General features: G+C 44.4%; 1 protein-coding gene across 3 annotated transcripts in view; it reads right to left on the reverse strand.

The window, feature by feature from the left end:
* UBE3C (ubiquitin protein ligase E3C) overlaps nucleotides 1-19,534 on the reverse strand; it is a 117,679-nt gene extending 98,145 nt beyond the window's left edge. For 2 of the 3 annotated variants that reach the window (XM_057549557.1, XM_057549556.1), the window contains exon 1: nucleotides 19,113-19,534. In XM_057549557.1, coding sequence (XP_057405540.1) covers nucleotides 19,113-19,178 — 66 coding nt within the window. In that variant the 5' untranslated portion in view covers nucleotides 19,179-19,534. Of the gene's footprint in view, nucleotides 1-9,535; nucleotides 9,595-19,112 lie in introns of those variants that run through there. The other variant, XM_007165469.2, reaches the window with a different exon arrangement.
* Between the last annotated feature and the right edge of the window lie 2,443 nt (nucleotides 19,535-21,977).

Here is a 21,977-nt window from a genome sequence, read left to right on the forward strand (position 1 = left end):
ATACGAGATGGCTATGAACGCACGCACCAGAGGCAACGCGGAATGCGTTGAGGATGAATATCCTTACCCTTTGATGACCTGTAGATTAAAATCCTTGGACAGAGGACACCATACAAATGGAAGGTCACTTCTCTTACCTGTGCTCGAGGGCTGTAAAGTTTCCTACTTAAAACAGCTCATTTCAAAAATTATAAAATAAGCATAGCAAGCAAATCCAAAGTCCTGGACACACACACACAAAAACCCTTACATGTGACTTCAACTGTAGTTTAAAATAATGTGAAGGTCTTTTCCAAGAGTACGCACGCTCCCTAAATATTTTAGGGAGGAGAGAAAGGTCTGCTGGGGAGGTCAACCAACCCCACAGGCCACGTCAGCCACGTGGGACAGGAGACTCTAGGACAGCGCCAGCTGCCACCAACACCGATTCCTCTGTGCCGACCACTGTGCCCCAGCACACAGACAACTAACACGGACTGAGGGCTTACCCTCCACGTGCTAAGCAACATTCTAAACCCTAGGATTTGGTTCATCACATATTCCTCAGAATAACCCAATGCGGTTTAAGTACTATTACTTTTCCTGTTTACAGATGACAAAAGTGAGGTTCAAGAGTGGCAGAGCCAAGATCTGAACTCAAGACGGGTCCAGAGCCTAAGCTATTAAGCAGTGTACTATTTACTTTGAAAAACAACATTAAGTATGATCATATTATTTCACATTTTGAGAAATTTTTTAAACTCTTTTGTCTTCATAATACATACGTAATTTGGAAGATATATCGGAAAGGAGGCTGGTGGGGAGGGGAGGCCACAGAAAAAAACTGGGGCGGGGGGGCCACCAAAATGTACCGTGAGTTCAGAGGCATGGGGAGGAGGAGGGGGTGAGAAACAAAGGATCCAGAATGCCCAGGAAGGGCGAAGTAAGCAATCGCAAAGGCCTGGGACACAAAGGTGGCCATAAAAAGCCAGTTCAGCACAGAAAGAAAAGTGTGACAGAGCACTTAATCGATGGCTATAAATTATGTACACTATCACATGTAGCACCTGAACTAGCTACCAAATTCCAAATTAGAACCGGAGCTTCTTCCTACATTCCCCAACTCAGAGACCGGCTCTGTTCAAAAGACATTCAAACGAGGCACAGGAGAGGAATTTATTCTCAACAAATACTGGCTGACTCACGCGTCATGCTAGGCACTGGCTGTTTTAAAAGTAACAAAAGGGGCTTCCCTGGTGGCGCAGTGGTTGAGAATCTGCCTGCTAATACAGGGGACACGGGTTCGAGCCCTGGTCTGGGAAGATCCCACATGCCACGGAGCAGCTGGGCCCGTGAGCCACAATTGCTGAGCCTGCGCGTCTGGAGCCTGTGCCCCGCGACGGGAGGGGCCGCGATAGAGAAAGGCCCGCGCACCGCGATGAAGAGCGGTCCCCGCACCGCGATGAAGAGCGGTCCCCGCACCGCGATGAAGAGTGGCCCCCGCTTGCCGCAATTGGAGAAAGCCCTCGCACGAACCGAAGACCCAACACAGCCAAAAATAAATAAATAAATAAATAAATAAATAAATAAATAAATAAGAAAATCCTTTTTTAAAAAAAAAAAAAAAGTAACAAAAGTGTTTGTTCCCAAGGAGAGCACAGTCTGGTGGTAGCAGAAGAAGCCTATGAACGGAGCACCCACCACCGGCCGGACACGATTCCAGACACCAGCAATACAGCAGAGTCAGCAGGAGCGGCCCCGCCCCGGGAGCGCACACCTCAATACAGGTGGGCGCCGGGGACAAGGCAGCGCAGAGAAAGGACAGGCACTCCGCCGGCGCGACTCAGAGAACTCTCAGGAGAAAAGGTGAATTCGAAAGAAATCTTGGAAGGCTGTGTTCAGAAGGATGACAAGATGGAAAGCATCCCAGCAGAAGGGGAAGCATGTGAAGCAGCAGAGGCACGACAGGAGGCGCTGGGCAGGAAGCAGGGCTGGAGGGAGGGGCTGGGCTGACCTCAAGGCCAGCATCGAGAAGGAACGGGAGACCCCCATCTCTGGCTAGGTGAGCCATATACCAAGACAGCATGGGATGGAAGGGAGAGAACGACGAAGTTAAAGTTCACTGACCTTGAGACATCTCTGGGACCGACAAGTCAGTCAACAGGTAATAAAGAACAGGGAAGAAGTATGGATTGAAAATTCAGAGTTCAAATCACCCATGAATTAAGCTTAAACGCCTTCCGTGGCTTCCCACCCTCTACCTGCACAGAGGGCTGCTACGCCTTTAAAACAAACAAAAACTGCAATATCTAATACTCATTTCCTGAAAGACCACTGGACACTAGTTGGAACCATCTCTTCTCAATGCTCATTTACATGAACCAAAGTTATGTAAAACCTACCACGCTGGACTTATTTTCCTACTTCATGGTAGCCTATCTGAGACCGTACTTTGAGAACGGCCAGTGTGTTCTAAGGGGTCAAGTTCAAACACAGCCTTGGGCGCAGGAATATTCCGGTCAAACACCTCCTCCTCTTTCTCTTGCACCACCAGCACGGCGTGCCCCCCAACTACCCTCCAAGTCTCAAACCCCCCACCCCTCCCCAGCCTGGCCCTCCCTCCTGGCACTGACATGCACCTGGCAAGCGCCCACTCGCCTTAGGTGAGACTCAGCTTAAATGTCATCTCTTCCATGAAGAGAAGATGACCTCCACTCCTATTCCCCCACACAAGGAACGGGTGAGCTCACGTTCACAGACGGGCACCCAGCACACAGGGCTGACTACTCAACATGCAGAAAACGACTGGACCTGCACTAGTCAGCGTCCTGGAGGCCACACGGACACCATCCTCAAAGACGTGGCCACCAAATGCCGCGGAGGGTCACTCTTCAGCAGCTTACGCCACACAGGGCCAGTCGGGGTGTGGCTATTCTGAAGACGAGCAGAAAATAAGAAAACAGAACAAACTCCATCCCTTAAAACAGCAGTAATGAATGATCAAAGTATGTCAGGCCCAGCAGTCAGTTGGGGAAAATAAAGGCACAGGCCTGATCCTAACTCGCAATTCTGAGTGCCTACACATGGCTCGAACCAGTAAATAACTATTAACTTCCCAAAGTGAAATCTCACCAGGCTGCGAAAAGAGCAAACCAACAAACCTACCACAGTGCACAATGGGGGTCAGCGTCCAGGAACTCACCCTAGCCGTCCGGGCCAGGGTTAGAGAAGCAGTCTATCCCTGGCGCCCACGCCTGCCTCATCAGAACAAGCACTCCAGGGCTTCCCTGGTGGCGCAGTAGTTAAGAATCCGCCTGCCAATGCAGGGGACACGGGTTCGAGCCCTGGTCTGGGAAGATCCCACGTGCCGTGAAGCAACTAAGCCCATGCAACACAACTACTGAGCCTGCGCTCTAGAGCCCACACGCCACAACTACTGAAGCCCGCGCTCCTAGAGCCCGTGCTCCGCAACAAGAGAAGCCACTGCAATGAGAAGCCCGCACACGGCAATGAAGAGGAGCCCCCGCTCGCCGCAACTAGAGAAAGCCCATGTGCAGCAACGAAGACCCAACGCAGCCAAAAGAAAATAAAAATAATAAATAATTAAAAAAAGAACAAGCACTTCAGGGAAGCCAGAGACTCGATGTCCTAGCTTGATTTTTCTATTGGGTGTTGAAATAAATACCACTATGGGACTTCCCTGGTGGCGCAGTGGTTGGGAACCCGCCTTCCAATGCAGAGGACGCGGGATCAAGCCCTGGCCTGGGAAGATCCCACATGCCGCAGAGCAACAAAGCCCGTGTGCCACAACTACTAAGCCTGCGCTCTACAGCCTGTGAGCCACAACTACTGAGCCCATGTGCCACAACTACTGAAGCCCACATGCCTAGAGCCCACGCTCCACAACAAGAGAAGCCACTGTAATGAGGACCCCACGCACCGCAACGAAGAGTAGCCCCCACTCGCCGCAGCTAGAGGAAGCCCGCACACAGCAACGAAGACCCAACACAGCCAAAAATAAGTTAATAAATAAATAGAAAAATTAGTAAAAGCTATAAACAGTACATAGGGAAATAAACAAAAATATATTTTAAACATAAGAACTTCATCTTTACTCATTTTTAGGAAAAAATGCAATAAAAACACAATGATAGGCTTTTTAACCCATCTAACTGGCAAACTTTAAACCTCAGATAACACACTGAGATGAAGGTGGACAGCAGCCACTTTCTTACACTGATATGATCTCCTTAGAGGGCAATTTGGAAATATCTATATAAAAACAGCCTTTGACCTAGCACTTCTAGAAATTTAACCTACAAATATTATTGGCACATATACAAATATATGCACCACAGTGTTGTTTAAATTAGCAAAAAAGCTGAAAACAACCTATATGGCCATTAAAATACATGACAGCTAAATAACTTAACAGAACACTCATTACATGGAGTATTGGACATAGCTTCTTTTTTTTTAATTAATTTATTTATTTTTGGCTGCATTGGGTCTTCGTTGCTGTGTACGGGCTTCTCTAGTTGCTGTGAGCGGGGGCTACTCTTTGTTGCAGTGTGCGGGCTTCTCATTGCGGTGGCTTCTCTTGTTGTGGAGCACGGGCTCTAGGCACGTGGGCTTCAGTAGTTGTGGCACGTGGGCTCTAGAGCGCAGGCTCAGTAGTTGTGGCGCACGGGCTTAGTTGCTCCGCACCATGTGGGATCTTCCTGGACCAGGGCTTGAACCCGTGTCCCCTGCGTTGGCAGGCAGTTTCTTAACCACTGTGCCACCAGGGAAGCCCATATACAGCTTTTTGAAAAAGGCAGTAGATCTATTTGTACTGATCTGGAACTATGCCCAGATGTAGTGCTGGAGGGAGAAGCACAGCAGTCTGTTCAACGCGCTCTAGCGTGTGTTCAAACAAGAGAAGAGTGCACATCTCAGTGATTCCATGCGCAGAAAACAGCTCTGAGAGGACAGGGAAGAACCTGGGAACACAGACCCATTACAAGGATCAGGGACTCGGGGAGTGAGCAGTGGGGTGAAAGGCAGGGAGATGATCATTTTATTTGAATCTTTATTTTCTACTGCTTGAATTATTATCCAAGTACGTGTAATACTTTCTCACTTTTTTAGAATAAGGTACTAATGAAGCTACTCCAGAACCTAAGTTTTTAAAAACAGCTCCACAAAGCCAAGAATAAGTTCATCAATTAAGTGGCTGGGAGGAAGAGAACAGTAAGGTACCAGTAAAATGCACATTTAGATTTTCATTCTTAACAAATTTTTGGTTTCAATTTATTATAACTGAAAATAGCTTTTACCTTTTAGAGTCTACAGGCCTAGGCAAGTTAGGGTTTCCCAGCCCAGTTATATACAAGTTTCATAAAGTACACTGAATCAACTGTTTTTGGAATGACTAAACCTATTGTTCCTATGGCAAACCTGTTGCTTTCAAAGCTAATCTCTCACCTCCACAGCTGTGACACTAACCCTATTCATCAATATGTAAACAACAGTAAATTACAGCAAACTTCTCTATTTGATCTTTGAGCCTTAGGCACATTATCTTATCTTCTCTGAAAATTAAATATGGCCAAACTTCGCAAATACCATTAACAAAGATGTTTTTTAAAGGGGGGAAAATGCTTTCTTCATGCAAATGAATTTAGTGGGAACAAAATGAAGTTTTTAAAAAGTAAGTCATATATAGTTTAAATTAGATTTCATTAACCATCAGAATCAAAAAAAAAATTTATGGTCAAAAATTTGAGTATAGGTCAAAGTAAACGTACATAACATGACAATTTCCATAAAACCAAATGCTCAAATTGACTGCTAACCACTTATAAAAATAAGTTTAGCATGTTTATTAATACCTTGATTTTTAAAAAACTGTGAGATTTCCTTTGTTTCCAAAATATTTGGATTATTTTCCATTAGCAATTTACTCCATTTACCAATGTAAATAGAACAATCAGTTTCACATGTTTCAAGTTAGTATATTTTCCCACTCTCATGCACTAACACAATACTAATAGTTTTACACAATTTGAAAAATATTCAAGAAAAATACTTTGAGTTAATTAAAATGTTAAAAGTTAGCAAAAGTTTTATTTGTAAATAATGCACAACCTATGATCTGTGGATTTTTCCTTCTTTTATAGACCCATTAGAAAGAACCTTTATGGCAATATAACAGCAACCAACTTCACATACATGCAAATATTTAAAAGTGCATCAAAATACAGTAATAAGTTACTAAAAATTATATTTATAAAACAGTGTACAATATGATTCCCAATTCAAACACTATATAGAAAAAAAACTAGAACAAAATTTATGCACATATTAACATGTGTAAAGAGCATAAAATGTGAAAAGAGTTCATTTAAAAATAAAGTACCCGGGCTTCCCTGGGTGGCACAGTGGTTGAGAATCCGCCTGCCAATGCAGGGGACACGGGCTCGAGCCCTGGTCCGGGAAGATCCCACATGCCGCGGAGCAACTAAGCCCGTGCGCCACAACTATTGAGCCTGCACTCTAGAGCCCGCGAGCCACAACTACTGAGTCCGCATGCTGCAACTACTGAAGCCCTCGCGCCTAGAGCCCGTGCTCTGCAACGAGAAGCCACCGCAAGGAGAAGCCCTCACACCACCATGAAGAGTAGCCTCTGCTCGACGAAACTAGAGAAAGCCCATGCGCAGCAACAAAGACCCAATGCAGCCAATAAATAAATTATTTGTTAAAAAAAAAATAAAGTACCAGAATAAAATGCAATCGTTTATATCTCATTACAATAAATTCCAAAAGACCTTCTTTTCTTTTTTTTTAAAAGACCTTCTTTTCTTACACCAAAACTGTTATTAATTATGGCACTGTTTTACTAGCAAAACCCTGGAAACAACCTGCACACATACATCTATCAATAGGAAAGTGGTTCTATGATACAAACCATTCAGTGGAATATTATGCATCCATGAAGAGAAACTACATGTAAAGGTGCTGGTGTGGAATCGTCACTAAGACACAGTGCTGAGGAGAACAGTAGCTCTCACTGTTATTTAAAAAGCTAGGGGCACATGTTTATTTATATTTACTCTAGTTTTGAAAAGATTGAGGAAACTGGTAAGAGTGGGGAAGTTTGGAGTCTCAGTGAGAGGAAGACTTCATTATATGCCCTTTAGAAGAGTGTCAGTTTTTGTAACTTTTTCAATTAAAAAAAAGGTAACTTTTTTTAAAGGCCACTGACTGGAGATTAGAAATGGAAACGTTATTAGACCAAGGAAGATTATAGTGATAATCTAACTTTCTCATTATCAAGAATTATGACTCTCCCATTACAAGATGTGAAAACAAGAAGCCCAGAAAAGATGAATAAGTTGCAGACAATTGGTTAGGAAGATAAGCATTTTTTCAAGCCCCCATTTTACTTTTTACATTTCATCTTTCACAGTAAAGATGTGCTATGAACTGTGCTGCTTGCCAACACACTACAGTTTACTAATGTTCCTAAAAAAGTTAGAGCACTAAAGCTGCATTATAAGAAAAATTAATTCAAAAAGACATAGGATTGTTAAAGCCATCCTTTCAGTGCCTGCAGGACACGGTCCTCAACTTGCCAAGCAGTTAAAGGAGAGCTTAAGCAAAGCGAGAAACACAAGACATGCAAGCTACACAACATCCAACAGCCAGACCAGGGTTCACATACTTCACTAAATGATGTGGAATCTCTGAGCCCTGATTTCTTCCTCTATGGGCTGCCAACACCTCCGCCTCACAGAGAAGGAGTCAAGAAGAGGCGAGAGCATACAACAAGCAGGAGGACAAACCCTGAGGGACACAGTGTAGGTAACTAACAAATAAGGAGAGAAAACAGAGACACCCTGGCAAGAAAGTGCCCTCGGAGGCTCCCTGCAACTGCACAGAGGCTATGGCAGCACTTAACTGCTAAGACCAGGGAATGGAAATTGATATAATTTTTTCTAGAGAACAAAACACATCAAAAGCCTATGTGCACACTGACCAAGCAATTCAGCTTCTTTCTGCAATGTATCCTAAAAAATAATTATAAATCATTGGCTATAGAGATGTTGTTCACAACAGAATAGAAACAATCTAAATGTCCAAAAGTAAAGGATGAACATGTATATACTTCATCATACACAGCTCATACAAAGAACATGCACGGTAATTTTAAAAAGAAAACGAAATTTTAATTTTAGAAAATAGACTGAACAATTGGATCCTCAGCTTTGGAATAACCTAGAGTTTACAAAAATGTCTTATGGTCAGTCCACAGGACACAGTCACAGCTACAGCAAATAAAACCTCAAAACCAGTACAAAAGGTCTGAGGTCCTCCAACAAGCCCTGCTTTTCTAATGAGCTCTGCTCTGCTCGCGGCCTCGCAGTCGGTACTACCGTCTGCGCACACTGCCACGCCTGCTGGCTGGCCACGCACCGGTCCCAGCAGCACGTCTCCCTTGTGTGCCCCTCTTTCTCTGTTTCTGTAAACGCCGGCATCCCTCGGAGTTTTGTCCTGAGCCCACATGTCTTCTCAGCAGAACACTTTCCAGAGCATCTCACAACTTCAGCTGTTACCTACTGATAGACCAACGGACTCCCAGCCTCTACCTGAAGCTCCAGACTAGCACCCCACCTGCCTAGTGAGCGACCCAAAGCATCCTGCGTTGAACACATCCCTAGGAACTCAGCATCGTGTTGGATTACGGGCTCACTGTCCACTCCTGTCACCCCAAGACTGACACCTGACGTGATGCCTGTCCCCCAGAGCTCATCAGTTCTGGCTCCTCGACAGCCCTGAACCCCTCCACTCAGTTCCTGCCGCCTGCTTCAGGCCCTCACTACTCCTCGGCACAACTACAGCTGCCTGTCTCTCGCCTGGTGTCCAGCCCCCGCACTGCCCCACAATCGTCTCTCTAAAACCTGAGTTTGCTCAGGGTCACTTCACTGCTTCAAAAGCCTTCAGTGGCTCCCAAGGTGCCCCTTTATGACCCGGCCCCTGACTGCCCGTCTCCCCAGCCCCCGACTCCAGCCAGCTCAACAGTCTGTAGGCGACTGCCACCTCTCCAGGGCCGGACGCCGCTGCCCGTGCTCATCCTTCTAACTGGTGGCAACAACGTTCAACCTGTCAACAGTGGTGAGAATCCCAGGCCAGCACACGAGAGCCGAGGGCACTGACATTATGCTGCCCGCCCGGGGCCCTGAGAATAGGCCCTGGAAAATGAGGGAAACAGGCTTCCTCCCTCCGTTCTGGCACAAGGCGCCCCAAGCAGCTCTCAGATGGCCAGAAATGTACTTTGATGCTCTCCTACTTCACTCCCTCTCCAATGGCCTGATGCATCTACCTCCTGCTCTATGGCTGTCAAAGTGACAAGCCAAACACTTTCATTCCCATATTACTTACTCCCCTGTATATTCCCCCCCTTTTCTCCAAGGGTGGTTGGATTAAAAAGGTAAATGATCTAAGTGAATTCAAATTGCTGCAAATAAATGGCAGCCTCTCATGATTCTGAGGCTTTTTTGAGGAAGATGCTTACCTCAAATAAACTGCCTACCAGATAACATTTCAGGTAAGACCGTGCAGGAACGCAAGAGCTTAACAGCTCACAGGAAAGGCCAGCTCACAGTCAGGAAGCCTTGCCTGGGAGAAGGGAATTTTAAGTCAGTTCTCTATTTCACCAGTTTTCTAAGCTGTTCCTAGTTTACCAACTTCTTTCCTTGTTACATTTCCAAACTGGTGGAGTTTGATTCCTCTCACCTTGAGTGTGGACTGGATTGACAAATAAAATAGGACAAAAGTGACAACGTGTGACTTTCAGGACTCCCTCGTAACAGGCTTTGCCTCGTTCTCCCTGCTCTCCTGCGTCACCGGCTCCGGGGAAGCCAGCTGCCAGGTCAGCAGGACACTCAAGCAGCCCTAGGGTGATGTCCAAGCGGCAGGAGCTGACACGTCCCGCCAGGACCCATCACTGGCCTCCAGGCACAGGCATGAGCCAGCCCCACAGTGGCTTCCCCCAGCACCGGGCAAGGCTTCCGACGCCTGAGCCTCCAGAGCCCCTAGGCCAGAACCACCCTGCAAGCTGCTCTCGGACGCCTGCCCCCCAGAGCGAGAGCGCAAGAACAAAAATGTGCTGCTTTAAGCCACTATGATGGACGAACAGAGAACCAGACCTCTGTTCACTGGAAATCAAGACACTGGTAAAGCAGAGATCATGACTGTTCAGAGTAACATAATTTAAATGCAGACTGCACTACTGCTTTGCAATCTGCTTATTTCCACTAGCAATGACACAGTTTAATACATATAATGAGTAGACATCAATAAATGATAAATATGAACAAATATAGATCATGACCACTTTGAACAGTTGTATAGTACCCCACCGCACTGTGATACCATTTAACAAATCTATCGTTAGACATTTAGATTGTTTTGAATTTTTCAATACTGTAAGTAATGCCACAAACACCATCTTTTCTTTCTCACGCATCTATCCCATGCACCCGTCAAAATGGTTTCTTAGAACAAATTTCTAAAAGTAGACTTACTGGATTTAGAGGGGTCGTACCTGTTTACGACTCCTGATGTGTGCTGTTAAACCATCCCCCAGGTAGGCTGTGCCGATGTACGCTGCCACCCACACCCCCCAGCAGGCATCTCCAACTTTAACTTGGTCACCACTGAAGGTGATGGACTCCGGAGACACTCGGCCAGAAGGAAGCTCCTGCTCCTGCCTTCATGCTCACGAGCGGCACAGGCAACAGAAGGCGTGAAGAGGCCGTGGCCGGAGAACAAGGACACGGTGGTATAAAATAAGGGTCATGGTCAAAGAATAAAATGCTTAACTTCCAAACTCCTAGGTGCCCGCATTCTTTAAAGTTATAAGAAAAAAGGGAAAGAGACAGAGGAAAACTCTTTACTGCTTTTGCAATAACCTCTTTTGAGGGCTCTTCTACAGTCCTATGAGATGACCTGTTTATTACCTTAGCTAAGAGACCAAGTTGGCAACTAACTCTGTAACTCAAGAAAATCAGCACACACTGGAGTGTGCAAAGCCAGACAGGACTAGGGAAGGCAAGCCAGGTAGGTGCCTGAGCACAAAATTTAAGGAGGCACTCACTCTCAGGGCCATGAATGAACCCGAGTGCCACCTTAAGCCCTGCACCTATGCATCTCGAGTCAGAGCCTCCTTAAATTTTGTGCCCTACGTGCCTTGCTTGCCTCACCCTAGACCCTGATTAGAAGTCCAAAGAGAATTAGACAAAGTCTCAGCCCTTCCACTCTGCTTGGTTTCCCTAGGAACCAGATCAAGAGTTCCTGACCTTATATGCTACAGAGAACTTACAGCGGTCTGTCTCGTACGTGAAGAGTATGGAAAATCATATTCAAGAGAACAGATGTGGCGCTGCTAGATAAAACAGGAAGGTAATAATAGCAGTTCTGACAGTAAATCTTAAAATCTGATTTTAGAAAACGTTTCTACTTTACTTGATGTCAGACGTGTAAGACACAGTTTATGCTCCACTGCAACACACACAGAGTAGTACGTACATAACTGTGCGTAGCAGAGCAGTAGCATGTACATCAATGCCAGCTTTTCAAAACGAAATCGCATGGACTTTTCTTTAGGTTAAAATATTTTAGGTAAGACCTCCAACTTCACAATAGAGGGCAGTTATATAAAACTAACCAATCAGAGTGCTTACAATCCTAAGAGTATTCCAGACTTATCCAAAGGGGAAATTAAAATTACAGTAGCTGGTTTCGGTAGGCTCTACAGTGAAACTCATTGTGCGAGGCCAGCAGTACCCTAATACAAAAACCAGAAAAAGACATCACGAGAAATAAATGCTACTCTCTCCGGAACGCAGATGCAAAAATCCCCAAACAAAATACTACCAAACTGAATGCAACAACGTATAAAAAGAATTATACATCATAACCACGTGGGATTTATGCTAGGTATGCAGGGCTGGTTCAGCATTCAAACAACACTTGGTGTAATCCATCACATCAACAGACTAAGGAAAAGTATATGATCATACAGTAAAAAGCATCTGACAAAATCCAACACCCAGGTAATTCCCTGGCAGTCTAGTGGTTAGGGCTCCGTGCTTCCACTGCAGGGAGCACAGGTTCAATCCCTGGTTGGGGAACTAAGATCCCACATGCCACGCCATGTGGCCAAAAAAGAAAATAAAAATTTAAAAATTAAAAAAATTAAAAGTAAATTAAAAAAAACCAACACCCATTCACGACAAAAATTCTCAACACACTAGAAATAGATAGGAACTTCCTCAACTTGATAAAGAACCACCACAAAATACCTACAGCTAACATCATGCTTAATGGTGAGAAACTAGAAACTTTCCCACTAAGATCAGGAAGAAAGCAAGGATATCTTCTCTTACCACTCCTTTTTGACATCATTAGCTCTAGCTAATGCAATAAAGCAAGAAAAGGAAACAAAAGCTATACAGATTGGGAAGAAAGAAATAAAACTGTCTTTGGTCACAAATGACTTGATCATCTCTGTAGAAAATCCCAAAGAATTAACAAAAAAACTCCTGGAACTAATATGTGATTATAGCAATACTGCAGGATACAAGATTAACATACAAAAGTCAATTGCTGTTCCATATTCCATCAATGAACAACTGGAATTTGACATTTAAAAAAAAATAATAATAATAAATAAATAACATTTCCACTATGGAAACAATATGAAGGTTCCTCAAAAAATTAAAAATAGAACTACCTTATGGTCCAGCAATCCCACTTCTTGGTAGCTATCCAACAGAAATGAAAACAGGTATTGAAAAGATATCTGCACCACTATATTCATTGCAGCATTATTCAAAATAATAAAGATACGAAGACCTAAGTGGTCATCAAACAGACGAACAGATAAAGATGTGGTGCATACACACAGGAGAATATTATTCAGCCAAGAGAAAGAAGGAAATTCTACCATGTGTAGAAATATGGATGGACCTTGAGGGCCTTAAGCTAAGTGAAATAAGCCACAGAAAGACAAATACTGTAGGTATCACTTATACATGGAATCTTAAAAAAAAAAACCAAAAAAAGTCAAACAAAAAAAAACAAAAAAAAGGCAAAGTCAAAAAAGAGAGTAGAAAAGTAGCTGCCAGGGGCTGGGTGGATAGGGGTGGGGGAAATAGGGAGAAATTGGTAAAAAGGTAAATACAAAACAAAATTGCCTTCCTATAAACCAACAATGAACATTTGGAACTGGAAATTAAAAACACAGTATTGTTTATATTAGCACCCCCCAAAAAAGAAATACTTCGGTCTATATAAGGCAAATTACAATAGCCTGATGAATAAAATCAAAGAAGTGCACAAATGGAGAGACATTTCATGTTGAATAGGAAGACTCAATATTGTCAAGATCAATTCTTCCTAACTTGTTTGATCTACAGATTCAACACATTCCTAATCAAAATCCCAATAAGTTCGTACAACACAGAGAACATACCCAATATTTTATAATAACTATTAAGTATGACCTTTAAAAACTGTGAATTACTATTGTACACCTGTAACTTATATAATATTGTACCATCAACTATATTTCAATAAAAACAAATGCAACAAATACACCTAAAATACAGTGGCTTTAAAAATATATACATAAATATATGTAAGTTATTTTGTGAATATCAACAAGCTGCCTCTAAGGTTGATATGGAAAGCAAAAGACCCAAAAAAGCCAACACAATGCTGAAGAAAAAGGTGAACAAAGTCGGAGGACTGACACTAGCTGACTTTGAGACTTACCATAAAGCTCCAGAAATCAAGACAGTACGGCACTGGCAAAAACAAAGCAAAACAAAAAAATCCAGAACAGACAAATAGATGAACGGACCAGAATAGCAAGCCCAGAAATAGACATATAAAAACACAGCCAACTGATCTTTTGACAAAGGAGCAAAGGCAATTCAATGAAGAAAAGACAGCTTTTCAACAAATATGCTGGAACAACTGGATATCCACATGCCAAAACAGAAAGAAAAAATTAAAAAATCTAGACACAGACCTTAACACCTTGCACAAAAATTAACCCAAAATGGATCACAGACCTAAATGTAAAATACAAAACTATAATACTACCAGAAGTTAACACAGGAAAAAAGCCAGGTGACATTGTGTTTGGCAATGACTTTTTAGATACGACATAAGAAGCACAATTCATGAAAGAAAAAAACTGATAAAACTGGACTTCATTAGAATTAAAAACTTCTGCTCTGCAAAAGACTGTTAAGAGAATGAAGACAAGCTCAAAACTGGGAGAAGATATATGCAAAAGGCCTCTCTGAAAAGAGTTTATATCTGCAAAATATATACAAATACACTGAAAATGTATGTAAGGAACTGCTAAAACTCAACAGTAAGAAAACAAACAGCCCAATTAAAAACTGGGATAAAGACCTGAACAGACATCTTAACAAAGATATGCAGATGGTAAATAAGCACGTATGAAAAGATGCTCCACATCACATGTCAACAGGGAAATGCAACTTAAAACAATGAGATACCATTACATACCTAATAGAATGGCCAAAATTTAAACACTGACAACACCAAGTGCTGGCGAGGATGTGGAGCAACAGGAACTCTCATCACTGCTGGTGGGAACGCAAAACGGTGCAGCCACTTTGGAAGACAGTTTGGCAGTTAATTACAAAACTAAACATAATGTTACCATACGACTGCGCTCCTTGATATTTACAAAAAGGAGCTGAAAACTATGTCCACACACAAAACCTGCATGTGGACGTTTATGGCAGCTTTATTCATAATTGCTAAAACTTGGAAGCAACCAAGATTTCCTTCAGCAGGTGAAGGGACAAATAAACTGTGGTACATCCAGACAATGTAATAGTATTCAGCAATTTAGAGGGGGGGAAAAAAAAAAGAGCCATCAGGCCAGGAAAGACCTGGAACAACCTTAAAAGCATATTCCTAAGTTAAAGAAGCCAGTCTCAAAAGATCAAAACTCACAGAACGTACAACACCTGGATTGAACCCTGATATAAACTGACTTAATAATAAGGTATCAAGGGGGGCTTCCCTGGTGGCGCAGTGGTTGAGAGTCTGCCTGCCAGTGCAGGGGACACGGGTTCGAGCCCTGGTCTGGGAAGATCCCACATGCCACGGAGCAACTGGGCCCGTGAGCCACAATTGCTGAGCCTGTGCGTCTGGAGCCTGTGCTCCGCAACAAGAGAGGCCGCGACAGTGAGAGGCCCGCGCACCGCGATGAAGAGTGGCCCCCGCTCGCTGCAACTAGAGAAAGCCCTCGCACAGAAACGAAGACCCAACACAGCCAAAAATAAATAAATAAATAATAATAAAAAAAAATTTTTTTAAATAATAAGGTATCAATATTGGTCCATCAATTGTAACAAATGTACCACATTATGGCAAGATGGAAATAATAGAGAAAACAATGTGCTAGGAAGATGGAGTGAGAACTCTCTGTACTTTCCCATCAGTTTTTTCTGTTAAGACTAAAACTGCTCTACAAAAATAGTCTGTTAATAAAAAATAAGATAAAAAACCAAGCCAGCAAGCTATGAAAAGGCATGGAGGAACCTTACATGTATGCTGCTAAGTGAAAGAAGCCAATCTGAAAAGGCTACACACCGTATGATTCCAACTACATGACATTCTAGAAAGGCAAAACTATGGAGACAGTAAAAAGATCAGCGGTGGCCAGAGATTGGGGGCAGGGGGGCGGCGGTGTGTGAGGGATAAGGGAGAAGATGAATAGGTAAAGCACAGTGGATTTTTAGGGCAACAAACTATTCTCTATGATGCTGTAATGGCGGATACATGTCATTATACATTTGTCAAAACCCACTTAAAGCACAACCCAAAGAATGAATCTTAATGTACTGCTATTGGTTCATCAATGTAACAAATGAACCACATTAAGGCAAGATGCTAATAACAGTGGATTTCTATACTTGTAATCAAATGACCATTAAGATATTCTTCTATGCACTACCAAGAATAGAAAAAGATACTGCCAATAAACTATGTCATGCCACCATGTATCCTGACTTTAGAAATATTAAAAAGTGGAAACCTATGTGACTTAGACTCAGTATATACCTACCCAATCCAGTATATACCTACTCAATGTATACCCTTCCATCCACCTGGAATACCCTTGCTTCCCAGCTACCCTAATTCCACGCATCCTTCAGGACTAAGCCCCAACCAACTCTATTCTTTCCTGAATCAGCCCAAGGGAAACCCAGAATGTGGTAATTGCTCTCTCTATTGTTATTTAATGTTTAACTGTGTAAATCTTATCTCCCCAACAAGATTACAACGAGGGCATGAACTTTTCCTTACAATGTTTCAGATCCTTCAAAGAACCTTTACAAATAAACATTTTAAATATTCATTTAATTTGGGGGGGGGGGGGAGATGTATTTATTCAAAAAGTGGCAACTATTCAGTTTCCACTAAACTTAAATTATTGTTTGAAATTTTCCCTTCTTAAGACATGGGGCAAAGATCATTATAAGTTTTTGTTTTTTAAATGAGGCAAAGGACTTATGTTGCAGCAAAAGAATTAAGGAAAATAAGCATATGTGGGTGCTCAACATCATTAGTTGTTAGGAAACAAAATTAAAACTACAATGAAACTACACACCCACCAGAACTGCCAAATTAAAATGACTGACAACGCTAAGTGTTGGCAAGGAAGTGGAGCCGCTGAAATGCTCAGAACGAGGCAGAGTGCACTGGAGCTAAACCCACATGCCATGTGTGAGCAGCACGTGAGAGCATGTGCCCACCCAGAGACACAAACAACAAATACGGATCAACTGTGCTATGTACGTTCAGACAATGCAACCAGAATAAGATGATGGATCCCACCTTGCAGACCAAATGCTGAGCCACAGGGGCCAGCTCCAAAAAGAGGGGCCTCTACGCACAAGAAGTTCAACAGGCAGAACTGATCTGTGGTAATAAAGGTCGGAATAGTAGTTACCTTTGGGTAGGACGGCTTAGAATGGAAGGGTGCAGATGGGGGCCTCTGGAACGCTGGGCATGTTGTTTGATGGGAGTGGTGGGCCCACGGGTGTGTTCACATGTAAAAATCCTTCCAGCCGAACCTACAGTTAATCCCCTGCCCTGATTCCGGTACCAGGCCAATGCACCCATCCCCCAGCCACTGCAGAGCGACTGCGGTGGGCTCCTTACTGCCACCCACTCTGGAGAATTACACTCCCACCCACCCCAGGGGCAGCCTGCAGACAACGACTAAATGATACGGGGATACAAAATGCCAGCCCCCTCTCCTCAAGAAGGAACAACTCTGTGACGCCAGCCACGCTCCAGAGTTGTCGCTGGGATCCGGCTAAAGATAAACTCCAACCCAGAAAACCCCTTGTCCCCTGCCCTCTCCTCTTCCCTCCTCAGTGTCACCTGCACAAGGATTTCCTCCTCAGGCTTCTAGGGGACATGGCCTAAGACACAGACACTTAATGTCTGTGACCCTGACTGTATGTTAAGTCTAAACCTCAAAGAAAAGGGGGATAAAAAGGGGAAAAAAATTGTTTCGCACAGCTGAAAAGCAAGACGTGAAATCTCCCCTTGAGATTCTGATCAATAGATAACTATTTTCCTTAAAGAAGAGATGTGTTACTTGGTGAGAAAACAGGATCAACACCCTAGCAGGACCTGCCAGGGCACTCCCGTCTGTAACAGAAGTCACAAGGTCCTACATAAGTGAGGTGACATGGATTCTAAGGTGGTGACCTGCCCCCAGCTTGCTATGTGGCTGTGCAATCACTCAACAGCTCTCTATACCACCTGTAAACTAGATCTGGCCCAGAGGTTCTCCAAGGCCCCTTCCAATGGCAGAAGTCCTTTGATCTCACTTGGAATTTTCATGAACACCCAAGCCACTGAATGTGACCCACGCCAGCCCTGCACAACACCTACACAGCACCTAGTCTGGCACCTAGTTCTGCAGCCTCTAACCAATCACCACAATGCAAAACCCAAAGCTTGTAAATTATCAGCAAACTTCCTTCCCAAATCCCTGCTGGGTTCCCCTCCTCTACCCTCAGAAACCATCATATACATACCCCATAGTACAATTTAAAACGGATATTCTTACTTGGACTTGAGCATCCGCTCAGAGTCATGTGCCAACCCCGTCGTTAAGTGTAACATACAGGATACACTAATACAGACGAAAGAACAGACGAACCACTGAAAGAACACTTTAGAAAATTATTTAGTAAACAATCCGCTAATTATACTCACTTGAACTTTTCCAACACTCTAAGCACGGGCGACCACACTTTATTTTTAGTCTGATAAAACCAAAACAGGCAGAGAAGGGATCCAGTGGAGAAGTGGTAAAAAGCAAGCAAATGAAGCAACACTGACGCTGAACTACTTGTTAGCAATTCCACCGAATCAGTATATGCCAGTCATCAGAGAGGATAGCACAGGAACTAGTTTGTCCGCCCTTATTCTAAACTGCTATCCTAAGAATAATCATACGAGCAGTCGTAACAGAAAAAAAGTGCTAGAGTCTCTCCAGAAATGTTTCCAAAAGGCTGGTAAAGGACGACTTTCATGGCCTTGGATTCAAACACGTGGCCAATGATGAGGAGTTCCGCCTCAACTTCAGAGACTGTTGTCATGAACAAATACATTCTACTTACTTTCTACAGCAAACAAGACCCCCACGTAGTACTCTAAAAGCAATCACCATCAGATGTCAAGTGTGATAAAGTATCTAAAGTTCATTTCTGAAAGAAACACTGTGTCCTTTGCCCTGAGTTTTTCACTACCTAAGTATAAAAGGCCGTCCACCCTCAGCATCCTTGCAGCTTCTGGGCGATTCCGGTCCACAAAGCCCTTTTCCCCATCAGCTTTCCTTCCAGACCCGCTTTGAGCCGTCGCAGCAGGTGACCCCGCAGCCCGCCCCCCGCGCGTCCCTCCACCGCGATGGACCCCTCCCGGACCCGAGCCGGCCCCCCGCCCGCCGTCCCGCCCGGAGTCCGCGGCCGACCCCGCCCAGCCCCGCGGCGCTGCCGCACGCAGGCCGCTCTTACCTTCCGGCTCGCGCCTCCCAGGGACACCTTGGGCCTGGTTTTGAAATCCCCTTCAAAACTAAACATCTTTACAGCCTATCCCATCTGGGAGGGCCCGACCCTGAGAGCGCGGGCGGGCCCCGGGGGAGGGTCCCCGGTGGGGACAGCGACCGGGGGACGGTCCCGGCGGGACGGGAGCGGCAAGGACGAGGCCGCGCCAGGAAGTGACCCCGAGCCCGCGCCCGCCGCCGCTCTGCCCGCCCGGACTGCCCTGGGGGGGAGGGGCGGCGACACTGGGGGCAGCCCTCGGCCACCTCCCCCCTCATCCACGCCTCCCCGCCGCTCCGGCCGAGCCCGAGCGCCGGCAGGGCCGCGGACCCCGCACTTGCACCCGGAGCAGCTGCCGGGAGGAAAAATGGCCGCCGCCGCCGCTGCCGTGCGCCGCCCCGCCGGCGTGCGCGCGCCCGACACCGACGCCGCGGCGCTGCTCCCGGCGCCCCGCCCGCGTGCGCGCGCCCGCATCGACGGCGCGCCGGAGCGTGGGAAGAAGCGGCGGCGCCAGGCTCTGCGGCGGGAGGGATGAGGGGCGGGGCCGGGGCGCGTAGGTGGGGCGCAGGTGCCCGGGGAGGGGGGCCGCAGGTGCCGCGGGGGCGGTGGTGCCCCGGGGGCAGGGGGGCGCGGGGTGGGCAGGCGGGGGCGCGCGTCCCGAGCGGTGCGGATGAATCCCGTCTCCACAGTGCGCCGAGGGAGGCTGCAGGGGTCGGTGGGCGCCTGCGCCCCGGAGTTAGACTAGGATGTTGTTTGTGCACTTTTCTGGGAAGCGGGCTCCACGCTTTCGATGATACCAAACTTGACTGATCTGAGGGGAAAAATATCAGCTTTATTACTTAATGCCCGTAGAGAGTGCATCATTTAACGTTGTGACCCAGTTATGTGTGAACTTCATACACACATATTTCAATATATACACATATATATCATACACACATAGATACAAATGTATATCACATACATGCACATGTATAAAAGTATACCATGTATGCATACATACAGTTAACATAACTGTCACATGCACATCAATATATACACAAATATATAGCATATACACATATATATACATACATCTATATCACATATACACAGAGAAATATATATCGTGTACACATATACATAAATATATATCATATACATACATATATTTCATATACACACGACTGAAATCAAAATCTTAAAAACTAATGTTTTTCATTACTATGTGGGATGCACTATTTTTTTTACTCTGTTGTATTTTTTTTTTTAATACCAGCTGCAAACCACTAAGTACATTTCACAACCCACTAATGGGTTTCAATCTCAGTTTGAAAAATCCTGCATGTACACACACACACACACACACACACACACACACATATACACTTACTATATATATATTCTCATATATATATATATGAGAATTAGGTCACAATCGTCAGGATCAAAAGACTTTGAAAGCCAGTGATTAGTGCAGTTTTCCAGTTAACACATAAGCTACTCTGATATGTCAAGAAATCCTTGATTCATCAAAAATATACAAATTTTATCAATTTTTAAATTTTACAGACTTTACAAATCATCACTTTTTTAAACTTGTCGGATGAGCAAAGATTTAAAATATTGGTAATATCCAGTATGTGCCCTCAGTAAGTGAGTCTACTCTGAGGTCTCAGATTTTGCCCCAAATAAACTCTTCCAAGGTCCAGGCCAGGAGTGAGGAGCAGGAAAGCCCATTTAACTAGTTCTCCAATATCAGCTTTGTTGGTAATTAAGGTGTGCTGCCTCCATCTACTGGGTATTTTTCGAATTTTCTAAATTGACTAAGAACATATCTATCTATCTGTCTTAGTTTCCTATCATTGCTGTAACGCATCACCACAATCTTAGTGGCTTAAACAACACAAATTTACTATCTTACAGCTCTGTAAGTCAGAAGTCTCACTGGGCTAAAATCAAGGTGTCTACAGGGCTATGTCCCTCCTGAAGGATGGGCCGTCATTTATTATCTTACCATTCCCCTGTTGTTTGGCACTTAGGTTAACACCATTTTGTCGATGTTACAAATTCTGCTGCAAGCACATTCTCACACACAGGAATGAGTTCTTTCTGCAGGAAAGACACCCTAAGGTGTCGTGGCTGAGTTGCAGGGCAGCAGGCTTACATTTGATGGGTCTGTTCCTTGATGTCCTCAGAGGATACACCCCCTCTCCTTTGAGATCATCCTGGGGCTGCTGGTGAGCCATGTTGCCTCCGGAGACTGGAGTGGGTCCCAAGAGAATATTCATTAAATTAACACCAAGGCCACTGTACACCCAAGGCTGGAAATCACTCCTTCCTTTTACCATCCCAAATCATGCCCGACACACTGTCCAGTACAATTCACTAGAACTCATGCAATGTGATTAAGTGATCCCATTTAGATTCTCCAATAATAAAACACCAAGAAAATTCCAATGAATAAAACTATAAAGAAATATACAGAAAATTTGGTCACCAACGGGGGGATAGTAGTTACTGATGGGAGAAGACCTTGGAGGGAAGATGCAAAGTTAACTGGCAGCATTGTTTCTCAACCTGCATGGTCTTTCCAGGGGTGTTTGCTTTGTATCATTCTTTAAAATGTTGATATATGTTTAATATACTTTCTGTGTGCATAATAATTTTAATGATCAATTTCTTTCAGAAAAAGAAGCTTTATTGTCTTGGTTCAGGCTGCTTTGACAGAATGTCACAGAATGGGTGGCTTATAAACAACAGAAATTTATTTCCCAGTCTGGAGGCTGGAAGTTCCAGATCAAGGCCTGGCAGATTTGGTGTCAGGTGAGAACTCACTTCCTGGCTCATAGCTAGTGC

The sequence above is a fragment of the Balaenoptera acutorostrata genome, chromosome 7, assembly GCF_949987535.1.
Source record: "Balaenoptera acutorostrata chromosome 7, mBalAcu1.1, whole genome shotgun sequence".
Lineage (NCBI taxonomy): Eukaryota > Metazoa > Chordata > Mammalia > Artiodactyla > Balaenopteridae > Balaenoptera > Balaenoptera acutorostrata.